Here is a 16,310-nt window from a genome sequence, read left to right on the forward strand (position 1 = left end):
TAATCACTACTTATGAGAAGTCCAAACTGGAACATACTGTTCAATGCAGAATCAGTGATAAAAAAAACAATGAAACTACATTTGCAATCCATTTTACAGTACTTCCATAATGGTATGTATTTCAAAGTGAAACAGGATACTCAATGAGAAAAAATTAAGGGCTAGACCTGATCTTATTAATTGTGATTTGATTGGATCATGAAATGTGGGCATTCCAAACCAGAATGGAGTCAGGTGATTGGAGGGGAGAGGAGTTGAAAAATAAGAGAGCTACGTGACAACAGCTGAAAAGGAAAGTCATTTTAGTTTCAGGTCATTTTCTTCTGAATTAATCATGCAAAATAAGACCAGAAATGTGTATTAAGAAAGTAACGTTGAACGTTGAACGTTGTTCATGTTGATATTGGCCAGATAATATCAATAACAATATCAAGTTATGGACATTTCTAATGTTATATACAGTTGTGCTCAAAAGTTTGCATACCCTGGCAGAAATTGTGAAATACCCTTGAATGTTTGCCCTTGTTACAGACACACAAGGTGACACACACAGGTTTAAATGGCAATTAAAGGTTAATTTCCCACACCTGTGGCTTTTTAAATTGCAATTAGTGTCTGTGTATAAATAGTCAATGAGTTTGTTAGCTCTCACGTGGATGCACTGAGCAGGCTAGATACTGAGCCATGGGGAGCAGAAAAGAACTGTCAAAAGACCTGCGTAACAAGGTAATGGAACTTTATAAAGATGGAAAAGGATATAAAAAGATATCCAAAGCCTTGAAAATGCCAGTCAGTACTGTTCAATCACTTATTAAGAAGCCAAGACAAGGTCAGGTAGACCAAGAAAGATTTCAGCCACAACTGCCAGAATAATTGTTCGGGATACAAAGAAAAACCCACAGGTAACCTCAGGAGAGATACAGGCTGCTCTGGAAAAAGACAGTGTGGTTGTTTCAAGGAGCACAATACGACGATACTTGAACAAAAATGAGCTGCATGGTCAAGTTGCCAGAAAGAAGCCTTTACTGCGCCAATGCCACAAAAAGCCCAGTTACAATATGCCCGAAAACACTTTGACACGCCTCACAGCTTCTGGCACACTGTAATTTGGAGTGACGAGACCAAAATAGAGCTTTATAGTCACAACCATAAGCGCTATGTTTGGAGAGGGGTCAACAAGGCCTATAGTGAAAAGAATACCATCCCCACTGTGAAGCATGGTGGTGGCTCATTGATGTTTTGGGGGTGTGTGAGCTCTAAAGGCACGGGGAATCTTGTGAAAATTGATGGCAAGATGAATGCAGCATGTTATCAGAAAATACTGCCAGACAATTTGCATTCTTCTGCACGAAAGCTGCGCATGGGACGCTCTTGGACTTTCCAGCATGACAACGACCCTAAGCACAAGGCCAAGTTGACCCTCCAGTGGTTACAGCAGAAAAAGGTGAAGGTTCTGGAGTGGCCATCACAGACTCCTGATCTTAATATCATCTAACCACTCTGGGGAGATCTAAAACGTGCGGTTCATGCAAGACGACCAAAGACTTTGCATGACCTGGAGGCATTTTGCCAAGACGAATGGGCAGCTATACCACCTACAAGAATTTGGGGCCTCATAGACAACTATTACAAAAGACTGCATGCTGTCATTGATGCTAAAGGGGGCAATACACAGTATTAAGAACTAAGGGTATGCAGACTTTTGAACAGGGGTAATTTCATTTTTTTCTTTGTTGCCATGTTTTGTTTTATGATTGTGCCATTCTGTTATAACCTACAGCTGAATATGAATCCCGTAAGAAATAAAAGAAATGTGTTTTGCCTGCTCACTCATGTTTTCTTTAAAAATGGTACATATATATTACCAATTATCCAAGGGTATGCAAACTTTTGAGCACAACTGTATATAGTTTGTCAAGATTTTAAAAAGACTTTACAGTTTAAACACCAATATTTGCACCAATATATTGCCTGTTTGTTTATGGTTTTCAGATGAAAAACAGAGCTATATGTAAGCCAAATGGATCAATTCAACATCTTTGTGGCCAGTTTTCAACATTTTCTTGTCTTAAAGGAATAGTTCACCCAAAAGTGAAAATTATCTCATGATTGACTCACCTTTAAACCATCCCAGATGTTTATGATTTTCCTTCTTCAGCAGAACCAAAGTGAAGATTTTTATAAGCACACTTCAGCTCTTTATCTTTTTTTTCATACAATGCAAGTGAATGGGTGCCATTAGACTGCTGGCTATTTCACAGTCCAAAAGGCATATTTAGGCAGCATAAAAGTAATCCACACAACTCCAGTCAATCAATTTATGTCTTCTGAAACAAATAGATAGGTTGGTGTAAGAAACAAATGGATAATTAAAAAGTTTTTAACTTTAAATATTTGCTTCCGCCCACCACAGTGCTTGCTGTTTGAAATGACCTAACTCTCGTGTGACGTTAGTTCCTCTGTTGTATACAAAGCGCACGCTTCCGACTTCTCGCATGAAATGCCACTGATGCGTCGACTGCTGGCAGGAAGCAATTTTTAAAAGTTAATAAAGTTTAAATTATCGATTTATTTTTTACACAAACCTATCGATTTGCTTCAGAAGACATTAACTGATTGACTGGAGTCATGTGGAAGACTTTTATGCTGCCTAAATATGCCTTCTGGACCATCAAAAAGCCAGCAGTCTAATGGCACCCATTATCTTGCATTGTATGGACATACAGAGCTGAAATGTGCTTATAAAAATCTAAATCTAAAAATAAAACTGAAGAAGGAAAGTCATACACACCTGTGATGGCTTTAAGGTAAGTAAATCATGAGAGGATTTTAATTTTAAGGTGAACTAACCCTTTAACAGTGCTTTTGTGTGGGCCAGCCTGACTAATGAAGCTGCTCTGTAATAGCTGATGGCTTTGCTGATGTGTGTTGAAAATGTGGGTGGCCTTCCTGTATTAGAAGCTTTACTGTAATCATTTAAGCATCAAAAGCCAATGTCGGGCCATTTCTAACCCTCGTCGAAGAGAATAATTATATGCCATGACCTCTACTGACCCGATAGCCTGCTCTCAGCATCAGAATGCCTATTCAACGTCATTGTTGATGAGCAGAGCATTTTGCTGAGCGTTTGGTAAGATGGATTAGATGGCTCTTTTAAAGGCCACGGTCTCTTTAATAATGTTTGAGCGAAGGAAATGAGAATGGAGAGTGCAGGGATGGGATGTATATGAAAGAAGACAGAGGGGGAACAAAAGAGTTAGTTTCAAAATAACCCTTATTTAAAGGATACTTCAGCCAAAAAAATTTATTCTGTCATCATTGACTCTCTTGTTGTTTCAAATCCATATGTTACCCATAATGTGTTATTTTCATTCAAGTACTAAATGCACAGTACAAAACAAACAAAACGTTGTATGAAAACCAAAAATTCAACCTGAATTTGGCTCGACTGGATATTCAAAACAATAGCAGACAATATTGTATTTCTCTAAAATATCCTCTTCCATCAAAGGCTCTTGAGACTTGTTGTTTGTGTTGATGTTTATCAAAGAGCATCGCAGTTATCGCTGCGCTGGTCTGAGCTTGTATCCGAGTAATGTGCGAAGCTGTCAAAATGATGGAAGCATCGTGAAAAAACCCTAACGTTCCTCTATTGTCCTTTTCTCTTTTGGAAGAGTCCATCAAATGCACTGGCAGAACAACAAAGTGTCTGAAACATGTCGGGTGGCGTGTGTCTATTGAGATAATGTCTCGTCAGCTTGTTGACAAATGAATTTGCTCTTGGTCAAATGCGGGGTATTTGCATATCAGACTGTTGATGCGCTGCTCTCTCGGGTAATGCTGAAACAGTCGAGATCTGATGCAGTAGTCTCTTCCTGACCCTTATAAATTCACTAGTGGTTCTTTACCATCAGGGTTTAGTCAGGGACAACATATGGTGGCTTGTATATTGTAAGTGCAGTGGCTCCAAAAAGTATTTGGACACTTAAGCCACACTAAATATCATTACATTAGATAACAAAATATCAAAGCAAGTTGCATCTGCAACACAGTCCTAGCAGAGTAACCACAGGTGTAGTTCATCACATTAACTATGGACATGTTCCACTAAGTTTGACAACAGAAAGTTCTCAGAAAAAATTATTTGTCTTAATTTTAAACAGTAAATGTGTTGTTTTATCATTTAAAACCTAACAAACATATTTTTGTAAAACAGTTGATCGGCTGGCCTAATGTAGAAAGAAAGATTTTGCCTGAGTCTAAATGGGCTTTAATGCTGCCCAAGCGGGTAGACTTGTCTGATTAAAATTAGCTGACTTCTTAGATTAGGTGAGCTTGATTCGTGCAGTCAAGTGAAGTGGCAAGACAATAACCCGGTGCTACCTAAGCGTAGCTGTATCCTGCAATCTGCCCATCTCATGTCTACTGCTTTTTGGCACCTGTGTGTTTGTCTTTTTGTGTGTGTGTATGAAACCTGAGAAAGTTTTCTTCTTTATTTGGCCTTGCTTTACAAGGACTTTTCAGATTCTAAGACAAATGGCCTCTTTTTCTTATAGTGAATCAGAACAAACAACAAAATTTGCCTAATGTGATGGAGTCAAAAATTAAGAAAAAGGCAGGGCATTTAATATTAAAGTATTTTATTGCTATTTGTTTGATTAGTAAACTGCAGCAATGAGCAATTTATTTAGTGTTCTGGGGTCATTTTAAAGAAACATCTAAATTCTAGAATGTTATCTTATCTGTTCAGTAACCATGGCTATTTCAGTTAGGATCTCATTTAGGACAAAAGCAATTCTTTAAGACTTAAAGGAATATTCTGGGTTCAATACAAGTTAAGCTCAGTCGACAGCATTTGTGGCATGATGTTGATTACCACAAAAAAATTTGAATAGTCCCTCTTTTTCTTAAAAAAAATAAATAAATAAAAAAAAATTAAAGCTCGAAGATACAGTGAGGCACTTACAATGGAAGTGAATGGGGCCAATTTTTGGAGCTTTCGTACAAAAATTAAAGACAATTCTTGATCTACCATACATAGGAAAATTACTATTGAAAACATGAGATCCTGTCATGATAGACAAATTGAAACCTTAAAACCTCATCAATGGTCTTTGATGTAAATAAATTAAATAACAAATTTAGTAGAACAGCCTTGGTAGTACAAAAGCCAAATTAATTTAACCTGTAGTAATATATCTTACTTTTTAAGCCTAACATGATTCAGGAGTGGTTGTATCTCAGTGGTTAAAATTATCCAAAAGCTATTAGGCCTAGTTTCAATCCTGGAATAGGCAGGGGTTATTTTGTGTTCTCGAACAATTAATGTTGTTTGAGAGTGACAGCCCCAATATTAGATGTACTTTAAGCTATTTTGAATAAAAAAGTGTCTTTTTTGGTGGTACATTTTGGTGGTAGGGTGGTTGTTACACAAAGAGCTTGAGGTCGAGTGGTTGTTGGCTCAAATCACCAAAAATGGCAGCTCATGAACTAGAGAGTTGGTGGGATTTACTGTCACCATTGTGCCTTGGAGTAAGGCGCCCCTTTGGGGCCCTCAAGTCACTTTGGACAATCCAGCATTTGCCATACACCCCTTTTCGCAGTACCATGGTGGGCATACAACTGTGCCAGCAATCCAGAGGTTGCTCTTTCAAGCCCAAGAATGTAGTGATTTATGAACTGGAGAGTTATCCCCTCTCACTGTTGTGCCCCTAAGCAATGTGCTTTTGCTCCAGGGGCACTGTAGTACATGTAATAAACAGACTGATGTAATTTCAGATGCTTTGGATAAGGAAACGTCTGCCAAAACCACTTATTGGTGGTAGAGTGGTGGTTGAACAAGACTCGCAATCCGAAGGTCATTTTTCCAACCCAAGGAAGGGCGAGTTGTGAACTGGAGAGTTACTGGGATTCCCTATCAGCATTAATCCTTTGAACAATAAACAATAGGCTGAGGGGGATTGTCATTGTAATACATATACTGTAAGATGCTATGGATAAGAAAGTGTTGTATACAAATAACCACTGAGCTTTGAGTGGCTCCATAAATTCAACACATCTGTACACAGATATCAAGTTCTGTAAATTTCCTTGCAAAAATACTGTTGATGTTAAACGTCCCAAAATGTGAAAGACATAGGTTGATATGACTTACCTCTGGTTACACAGCTGGCAGGCAAAGCAGTCCAGGTGATAAACATTCTCCTTGGCTCTCATGACCATCTCGAATGCTGGGATGAGTTTACTGCATGCTGCACAATTTCCCGTCACACCAAACAACCTAGCAGATTCAAAAGGAGATTCAGCCTATTAGCACCAAAATCATCTGACCATCCATATCTAGGCTGAGGTCAAATGGCATTATTATGGGTTGCAGGGGCATACTTTCCTAGTTTTTAGGCCTTACACATGGACTCTTCACTCTTTCCCACTCTATCATAATGCATCCTTATCAGTGTTAGTAACTAAAAAAAGTGATGCTGCTGACTTAACTACATTTTTCAGAAGTGAGACAGTAGCTCTGCTGTTTTCAAAATAGGGTAGCTTTCGACTTAAATGCAGTCACATTGTGGTTTTGTGCCATATAAATACTGATAATCAGTAGTTATACATGTATATTAAAAACTATCACTCCCTTAAATAGCTTTAATGTAGTTAGCTTCTTTTTGTAAGTAATTTGTAGTGTAGCTAACTACTTCTTAAGAGTCTAGGTAAAAGAAATGTTTTGGACCCAAAACAATTTAAGCTCAATTGACAGTATTTGTGGCATAATGTTGATACCACCAAAATTGGTTAAAGTAAGGGAGGCAGTCCATAAACATTAAAATACATACTGATTTAAAAGTGTAGGCACAAGACATAAACATTATATATGCTAAGATGATTTTAGTGTAATAAAATCAGGGATTTACATATGTTACAGCATTTTACTTAATTATAGGGTTTATCAGTGTTATGCCACCATGACAATGAAGTTGAAATATTGAATATAAACGTACACAGGTAAGTGGTTTTATCACACTAAAATCATTTTAGCACATACAATTTTTACTTCTTGTGGCTATACTTTTGAAACAGTGTGTATTTTAACATTTATGGACTGGCCACATTCACTTCCATTGTAAGTGCCTTACTGTAACCCAGATTTTTGCTTTTTTTTTTAATTTTATAAATAAATGAGGGGTGATAATCAACATTATACCACAAAGGCTTTTGATTGAGCTCAACTTGTATTGAACCCAGAACATTCCTTTAATTACTTTAAATTAAGAGTGGCTTGTAGCTTGGATATCTGCAGTTTCAAAGTAGCTTCCTCAACACTGATCCTTACATGATTTCAGGGAGACAGGCTATTATCACAGAGATGACTGGGCTGAGTAAGGTTAGCACCACAGAGCAAGAGATTCCACTGCCCAGGGATGACCCTATTATTTTCAAGCCTGCTCGCGGGACATTAGAGTGAGGATTCATTAGGGATTCATGGCTGTTACTCCACTGCGACCTAGACTGAGTAAAAGGGGGAAGGGAAAAAGAAATATCTGATAACGAAATCATATAACAAAATAACCTATTAGGCGGACTTCTTCAGGCACTTTTAGCCATCGTTGTTAAAATGATAAAACTGCATGCCACTCTCCGGTTCTGTAAGAGATCGCAATCTGATAAATGATCTTGGGGCCTGGGATATGCAGGGTTGTTTATTAACCTTCAGAAACTATGTTTCCCACAGGCAAATATATAAAAAAGAGAGAAGCAGATAGATTGTGCCCTCATGAATACCTACAAAATTAAGGGCTACTGTCAACACACCTTCAGACAATAAAGGATATCTCCTATTACATTCTAGGTACAAGAGGAAACAAGACCTCATTCCAAGGATTGGTGCTGATTTAATTAAAGGAATTAGGTAGTTTCCTTTGAGCTTTCTAAATATAGACACATTTGTGTTGTCTCGTCTTCAGTATTTTCAGCATAAAAAGTGCATAGCCAGAAGGCCTCAGCATGAAATATTAGATATTTTACTACCATCTTGCAATTGATCTAAAAGATCTAAACATAAATATAAGATGATAGATTATTGTAAGATAACTTGCCATCTGACTTGCATAAATTAATGAATTAAAGAGGAAAATGATTATGCTGTGGGTGTTTAACACTTTAAAGTCTTCTTGTAAGAAAGACTGGTTTAGAGTAGCAGTAAAGCGTGCTAAAGATTTCAGCTAATGAATGATAAATGATATTCATATGAAAGAATTATGCTTGAAGGTCTTTTTGTCATCAGGTTAAATTAAAGCAGCATTGCATTTTGCCACTCTAGCCAGATGTGAGCTCAGACTTCTCATTTTGTGCAAATTTCTATGCTTGTCCTGCTTTTTTGCTTTGAATATTTGGTCATCCAGGATTTTCTTACCAAAAAATTCTACAAAAAAACATGGATTCAATGTAACTTGAATTCAGCAAAAGACAATCACAGATATCTGAAGGGAGAATCAGCAATATCAGCAATATGTAGAATTTCTTTACAATGTTGATCTTTTAAGGATTTATTTTCAAAAGTTTCCAACTTTCTTTTGCATGCAGAATTTGGCTATTCCCTTGTTTCAAAAACTGATAGATTCACTTCTGGTCTGTATTTTCACACATTACATTCCTTTATTTTTGAGTTTTGTAAAAGCTTGCCTTTAGAAAATATGAAAGACTCTTGAGTTACAGTTATGCAGTTACACAGGAAATAAACTGGGCCAGAGTTTTAGCTGATTTAAAAGCAGAAATGTGCAGCTTGTATTTTTGTTTAAGCAGTTACAGTACATTAATTATTCAATAAAACCCTATTTATTATTTGAGCTGCAACGTGGTCCATGTAACGCTTTACAATTCATTTTTCAGACCATAACAATCCAAAGGCAAAAATAGAAAAACAGTCTGAAACTTAATTTTTAATTTTTTCCAGTTACTTTAAGAATGGATAATTGGGAGTCACGTGACGCCATGCGAGGTTCGGACGTGTGAACGGTGAGCTCTGCGCACTTTGCTAGTTTTAACACTATTAATGTCATAAACCGGTGAGATTCGATACAATCTGTTCCATAACTGTTCTAGGAAGACAATATGTCAAAGAATTCAAAATCCTCGGGCTCTGGAGACATTAAAAATACTTACGTGCTCATGCTGACACCCCCGCGGAGGCCTCGAGCCCGGGAGTCAATTTGGTCGGAGAAATTAGGGAATTTCGGTGAGAAATATGGAACATGTCAGCAATGCTAACGAAGGTCGTTGCTGACTTGGAGGATCTTGCTGTAATACGTTGATCGATCACTGCCATGGAGACAAAATTCACTGAGGTGGTTACAAGAGCGGGGGATGTCGAGAAACGGATCGATTATCTGGAGTCATCGGAGAGGGAATTATCTGCTAATCTGCTAGTGACCACGGTGGATCTGGAGCATGTCTGGGAGAAGTTGGATAACATGGAGAGCTGGCGGAATAACATCCATGTTGTTGGAATTCCCGAGGGCGAAGAGGGACAGGATATGGTGAAATTCCTGGACGGGCTCTTTCCGAGTCTGCTCAACATAACAGGCCATAAGCTGGAAATCAAGCAAGCTCACAGGGTTCCGGCTTGGTAATCTGCTGAGGGAGACAGGCCCCGATCAATTCTCATGTCTCTCGTCAAGATCTCGTTTAATGCGAGGCGAGGAGTAAAGGAAGGCTTTCTTGGAAGAACCACAGCATTTTCTTGTTCCCAGACTTTGCGAATTCAACAAGAGAGAAACGTGATCGATTCAAGGAATGCAAGAAACTCTTACATCAATGGAAGGTCGCTTTTGCACTGATGTTGCTGGCCAAACTGAGAATAGATGCTAAGGATGGCCGTAAAACATTCACATGTCCCCAGCAAGCGATGACCTTCATAGTCAATGGACTGAGTAAGTTATTTTGTGGTACTCACATTGCAGCCGAATGGCTCGAATCATTGAACATCCACTTGACTGTCCGAGGAAACTGAGCACCTTTTTGTTTCTTTCTGTGCTGTTTCCGCCTAGCAGCTGGAGTTTGTTTTGTGGAGTAACACCCCTTCGGGACAGTTGTGTGGATGAATCTGCAGGCTCTTGTAGGCGTACATGGACTGTTAGAGTTTACAGGGATGGACTGCGTGGGGTTAATTCGCACCCTTTTTCCTGTTTGTTTGGTTCAGGGTGAAGTTTGGGGTTTGATTGTTGCACTAATGTTGGAATGTGGTCTTTATAATTTTGTTTTGAATACACAATTTATTTTTTTAATACGTCAAAATGTCAAATGTTAATATGAGTGGATTGTCTCTCTCCATGTGGAATGTGAATGGGTTGGGGCACCCCATAAAAAGAAGGAAGGTTATTTCTCTTCTTAAGCGTAAAAAATATGATATAGTGTTTCTTCAAGAAACGCATCTTTCCCCGCAGGAAGCTGAAACATTTGGGAAGATATAGGGTGGACATTTTTTCTTTAGTGCTGGCTCAATAAGAGCAGGGGCATCATTACACTGATAAGTAAGCATCTACAATTCAAATATCTCAAACAGCTTAAAGATAAATTAGGAAGAGTCATTATTGTTTTAGCAGAAATTCAGGGGCAAAGTCTTATTTTGGCTAATATTTACACACCTACTATTGATGATCAGGGCTTTTTTATAGATCTTGAAGGGATGTTGCAAGCTGCTTGCATCCGTCATGATATAATATTGGGAGGAGACTTTAATCTTTTGATGGACTAAGTCTTTGATCATAGTGAAGCAAAAGTGTGTAAGCCCCTAGAGCAACACTGATGTGTAAAAATCTTGGTCTTACAGATATTTGGAGACTTTTGAACACCCTCTGGTAGGGACTATACATTTTTTTCATCAGTCCATATGATATATTCTAGAATAGATTTTTTAAAAATATTTAAGTCCCTCATTTCATCTGTTGTTGACTGCTCAATTGGAAACATTTTAGTCTCAGATCACACCCTGGTGAGTTTAGAGGTGTTGCCACATATGAAGAAAAGGAAATCATATAGTTGGCTCTTTAATGTATCCCTTTTGCAAAATCCTGAATTCCAACAAATGTTAAAGGCTGAAATCAATGTTTATATGGAGACCAACTGGTCCTCAGTATCCTCTGTGGGCGTGGCTTGGGAGGCACTTAAGGCGGATCAAAAAGTGTGCCTCATTCACCAAAAAATCCAAAGTACGAGAACTCATGGAGTTGGAAGGGAATATTAAAAGTGCAGAGGCAGAGCTGAAGCGCCGAATATCGTCTGATGGCCGATTGAAATACAGATATAATACTATTTTGCCGCGGAAGGTGGAGTTTTGGCTATTCAGGGCAAGACAGTCATACTTTGAGTAGGGGGACAAGGCAGGAAAACTTCTGGCTAGATATATAAAACAGTGAGAGTCTTTTTCTACCTATTCCCTCAGTGAAATCTGCTGGTGGTGAAATATTTAATTAAATTAATTAAATGTTGCCTCGAGCATATGGCTGAACCTAAAATAATGTATTAATAAGTCCCCTTTCTGCTGGTCAGAGTGGATTGTGCGGGAGGTTACTACATTTGGTGACCTATATGAGAGTGGAGTGTTGAGATACTTTGAAAATTTGGTTCAGCATTTTGGGATTCCCAGATCTCAGTTCTTTAGGTATTTACAGCTGCGCCACTTGCTCTGTACTATTTTTGAGAGTAGCATACACCCGCCTAAAGCGGCAGGTACTCTGGGAGTGGTGATTACTGCTTTTGGAAAAGGTCATGAGGCATCAGTGTATTACTCCCTGCTAATTCAGAGTCTGGGGGACGGAGCTTTAACTTCAATCAAGAGATTATGGGAGAAAGATTTAAACTTGGTATTGGAGGAGGGAGTGTGGGCTAGGATTTTAAAAAAACGTCAAGTCTGCATCTAGAGATGCGAGAGTGCGCCTTATGCAATTCAAGATTTTACATCGATTCTATTGGACCCCATCCAGACTGTATAGGCTTGGTCTTAAAGACACACCCACCTGCTGGCGATGCCAATCAGAAGATGGAGACACAACCCATGTTTTTTGGTGGTGTGTTAAGATCCAAGAATTTTGGTTGAAGGTTCAGAGTTTTATGTGTGACGTATTGGGCACTCAAATTTAATTTTGCCCCAGACTCTGTGTTTTAGGCGATGGGGCGATCATCAATATAGGGAATAAACACATAAAAAATTGGGTCCTAACCAGTGTCATCATCGCCAAACAAATTGTTTTAAGGGGATGGAAGTTGGCTGGAGCACCCCCATTTCAGGAGTGGTGCTCAGAGATGGGGAGGGTGGCGGCTTTCGAAGAAGGATCATCTAGAAGATTGGGGAATTTGGACTCGTTTGTGGGGAAATGTTTGGCATTCTTGGAGGGCTTTCCGTGAGGGGCAGTGGAGAGAGAGGTGTAGTTGTTAATATGTTTGGTTATTATATTTTTTTTGTGTGTGTGTGCATATACTTGTATGTGACCACAGGAATGTTTGTTGAGGGTCAGGGTGGGGTTGGGGATTGGGAGGGGTAACAGTGGGGGTTCAATGTTGATTCTGTGTATATATGTTTTGCTTATCTTTGTTTAATGTATGAATCAATAAAAACAATTATCACAAAAAAAGAATGGATAATTGTCATTTTCCTTTTTCTAAATTGTGATGTTAGAAATTATTTTTTAAATAATTGACTTATTAATTTTAAATGTTTAAATTTTTTTGTCTTTTTGTACCATTAGCACAGGGGTGTGGGTTAGGGTATGGACTGCATGTACATTGAAGAGTAGTTTAAAAGGCTTGCCCAGGGGTCGACAACTGAAGGTGCACGTGCCACATGGATAATAGCAAGAGAGTGGACAAACCATTCTCAAGACCCACTGAACGGCAACTTGGTGGCAAGCATGTCTCTACACTTTAAGTGGGTTGAGCAAGCATAAAGTGTTCGGCTTTGCATTGTTCACTCCACGAAGTGAATGAAAGGGGTTTGATCTCTCACTGGCTGGCATAAACTGGCACTGATGGATCACATGTGTCCTTAGTCTACATAAATATATTGGTATGGTTCTATTCTAATGAATTAACGTATTTATAAGGAATTTACTTGCAAATAATTTTTGGAATTGGGAGTTCTTCACTTATAGCCAGCCACCATGCGGCAGTTTTCTTTCAGAAAATATCATACAAGGAGAAATAGACCTGATAAATTGCAAGTATACGCTCCATAAAGGCCTTAATACATTAAAAAATATTATTATTATTATACATACAAAAAAATGGAAAAATAGAAAATTGGTGATGTCAACTATTCCAAAAATAATTTCTAGTCACAATTTAGAAAAAGTAAAATTTAAGAAAATGAGAGAAAAGATCAATTATCCATTGTTGAAGTAACCGGAAAAAATGAAAAATGAAAGTTTCAAACCGTTCTTCTATTTTTGCATTTGGATTGGTATGGTCTGAAAAATGGAAAGTGTTACATGGATCCAAAGTTGTCTAAATTGTCTAAATCTGCAAGTTTTGAGGTGGGAATAGTTTTCTATGTGGATGAAGTTCTTGTATAGTCTATAAACTTTTATAACTATGTGTATTTGTTCCCTATCTGTCACTCACTCGACATTGTGACGATGTAGTGAAACTAGGGGTCACTCTTGGGAGCCCAAAACACCTCTGATTTTGAAAAAAGGCCAGTGGGAACTGGCAAGTGGAATTTGCATGCCACTCCCCCGGACATAAGGGTATAAAAGGAGCTGGCTTGCAACCACTCATTCAGATTTTCTCTTCGGAGCCGAGCGGTTGTGTTCAGCGAGCTGAATTACTTTGCCGATCCATTCACCTCGAAAAGCTGTTGGATTTATGGCGCATTACAGCGGCTTCTCCCCCTCTTGCACTGGTGAAGTGCAGAGAATGCCCCTGGGTGCTTCAGCAGCTAAAAGAGTATATTCTTCCTACTGAAAGAGTATATTTTCCCTTCTAAAAGCGTGGCATTAACAGAGAGCGTCTTTTTAAAGATGCCTCTCTGTTTGTGTGTATTTCCTGGTTGTGGTCGTTACCTCTCCGCTTCTGTTGGCCACGATCGCGATCTTACATGCTTGGGCATTGCCCACGTGGAGACAGCCTTCGTGGACGGGTCATGTTCTCACTGCGAGAGCGTGACCATGGCAATGTTGTGGTCGCGGTTTTTCCTTCGTTAGAGGGAAAAACCACCCCAGCGGCTCCCCGCCTCGGTCCTTCTACCTACGGGTTTGAGGCCGCGTTGGTTAGCACTGGGGGAGATTTGGGGACCCTAATAGGAGCCACTCTGCGGGTAACTCCCCATGCACCTCCCATTCCCCAGTACGCTTGTTTTCCCAGCTGGGATGAGACCGCTGGCTCATCTCAGGGCGAGTTTGTGATCTCGTTTCGGCGCTCGCGAAGTGGATGAGCTCTCGATTGCAGTATCGGAGAGCGGGCTGTCCAGTCTGAAGCTGAGGACTCGACTGGGCTCCCACCTTCAGGTGTGGTCACTCAGTTGCAGCCTGACACGCAGCAGCCATGCTTGCCCGGGCGGCTGCGTGTGTCGGGCTGGAGTGGAACCCTCCACTCCCCCCGAACCCTCGCAGCCTGATGATTGGTTCCTGGGCCCTACCCTGGTCCTTTTCTTCCCGGAGGTGCATGAGGAGCCCACGAGGTCGTGGCAGGCACTTTTCACTGCCCGGACCCGGTCTCTGAGCTCCTCCGCTCTCGCTACCCTCGATGGTGGGGCTGCCAGGGGGTACTCTGTGATTCCCCAGGTGGATAAGGCAGTTGCATTGCACCTGTGCCTGCAAAACGACACCACCTGGCGGGGCCGCCTGAGACCCCAGTCCAGCACCTAGGGTTACGTCGTCTCTGGCGACTGAGGCCTGCGGTTCCGCTGAACAGGCCACCTCCACCCCGCACCCCATGGCTCTCCCTGCAAGTGCACCAAGCCAAGGCGCTAAGATAACTGCACGAGGATAGTTCTGACCCGGGGTTGATGCAGGAGCTGTGCTCGGTGACTGACCTCGCTCTCCGTGCGACGAAGGTCACGGCGCAGACTCTCAGGCAGGCGATGTCCACCCTGGTGGTCCAGGAGCGCCACCTATGGCTCAACTTGGTTGAAATGTGGGAAGCTGACAAGGTACAGTTCCTTGACGCCCCCGTCTTCCAGGTCAGCCTGTTTGGCGACACCGTCGAGGACTTTGCCCAGCAGTTCTCAGCGGTGAAACAGCAGACGGAGGCTATTCAGCACATTCTGCATCAGCGCGGTTCAAGACCTCGCACCTCGTCTGCTTGTCTCCAAGGGCGTCCTCCTGCCACAATAACACTGGCCCCTGCGGCCCGGCCCCGGCTTGGAGCCACCCGCAGGAAGCAGACACCACCCGTCTAACGGGCGGCCGCCAAGAACCCATGGAAGGCTTCGAAGCGCCCCTGAGACAGGTGACCCAGACATGTGGAGACCTGCTGCAGGCCTAGAGATGGTAAGCAGACCATTCCATCCCCCGGTGGAGGGCTGGGAGGAGAATTCTTTGTCTTTTCGTTGATTCGCCACATGCCCGAAGGGTGTCTCTATCGCACCTTCTATGGAAGGGTGCGATAGAGCCTGTCCCTCTGGCCGAGATGAAGAAGGGGTTTTACAGCCCCTACTTCATCGTACTGAAGAAAGGCGGTGGGTTGCGGCCAATCTTGGACCTGCGAGTATTGAACCGGGCCTTGCACAGACTCCCATTCAAGATGCTGATGCAAAAATGCATTTTAGCGAGCGTCCGGCATGAAGATTGGTTTGTGGCACTAGACCTGAAGGACGCGTACTTCCACGTCTCAGTCTTACCTCGACACAGAACCTTCCTGCGGTTTGCTTTTGAGGGACGGGCGTACCAGTACAAGGTCCTCCCCTTCGGCCTGTCCTTGTCCCCTCGCATCTTCACGAAGGTCGCAGAGGCAGCCCTTGCCCCGCTAAGTGAAGTGGGCATCCGCATCCTCAATTATCTCAAAGACTGGCTAATCCTAGCTCACTCTCGGGATGTGTTGTGTGCGCACAGGGACCTGGTGCACGCACCTCAGCCGACTGGGGCTCGGGCCAACTGGGAAAAGAGTTGGACTCAGTCTCGATGACGGCACGCCTCACGAACGAGCGTGCACAGTCGGTGCTGAACTGTCTGAAGGCGTTCAGACAGAAGATAGCGGTTCCGCTGAAACTTTTTCAGAGGCTCCTGGGGCATATGGCATCCTCAGCGGTGGCCACACTTGGGTCGAGTCCCAAGATGGGCATGGCGCCACGGGACACATCGTGTGGTCATTACACCGATCTG

The 16,310-nt window shown here is 41.4% G+C and overlaps 1 protein-coding gene across 3 annotated transcripts in view; it reads right to left on the reverse strand.

Moving 5' to 3' along the window:
- The window catches only part of LOC127434993 (LIM domain only protein 3), a 74,130-nt gene that overhangs the window by 9,678 nt on the left and 48,142 nt on the right, over positions 1-16,310 (reverse strand). For all 3 annotated transcript variants that reach the window (XM_051688087.1, XM_051688086.1, XM_051688085.1), the window contains exon 3: positions 6,155-6,280. In XM_051688087.1, coding sequence (XP_051544047.1) covers positions 6,155-6,280 — 126 coding nt within the window. The remainder of the gene's footprint in view (positions 1-6,154; positions 6,281-16,310) is intronic.

Source organism: Myxocyprinus asiaticus, chromosome 45, assembly GCF_019703515.2.
Source record: "Myxocyprinus asiaticus isolate MX2 ecotype Aquarium Trade chromosome 45, UBuf_Myxa_2, whole genome shotgun sequence".
Taxonomy (NCBI): Eukaryota; Metazoa; Chordata; class Actinopteri; order Cypriniformes; family Catostomidae; genus Myxocyprinus; species Myxocyprinus asiaticus.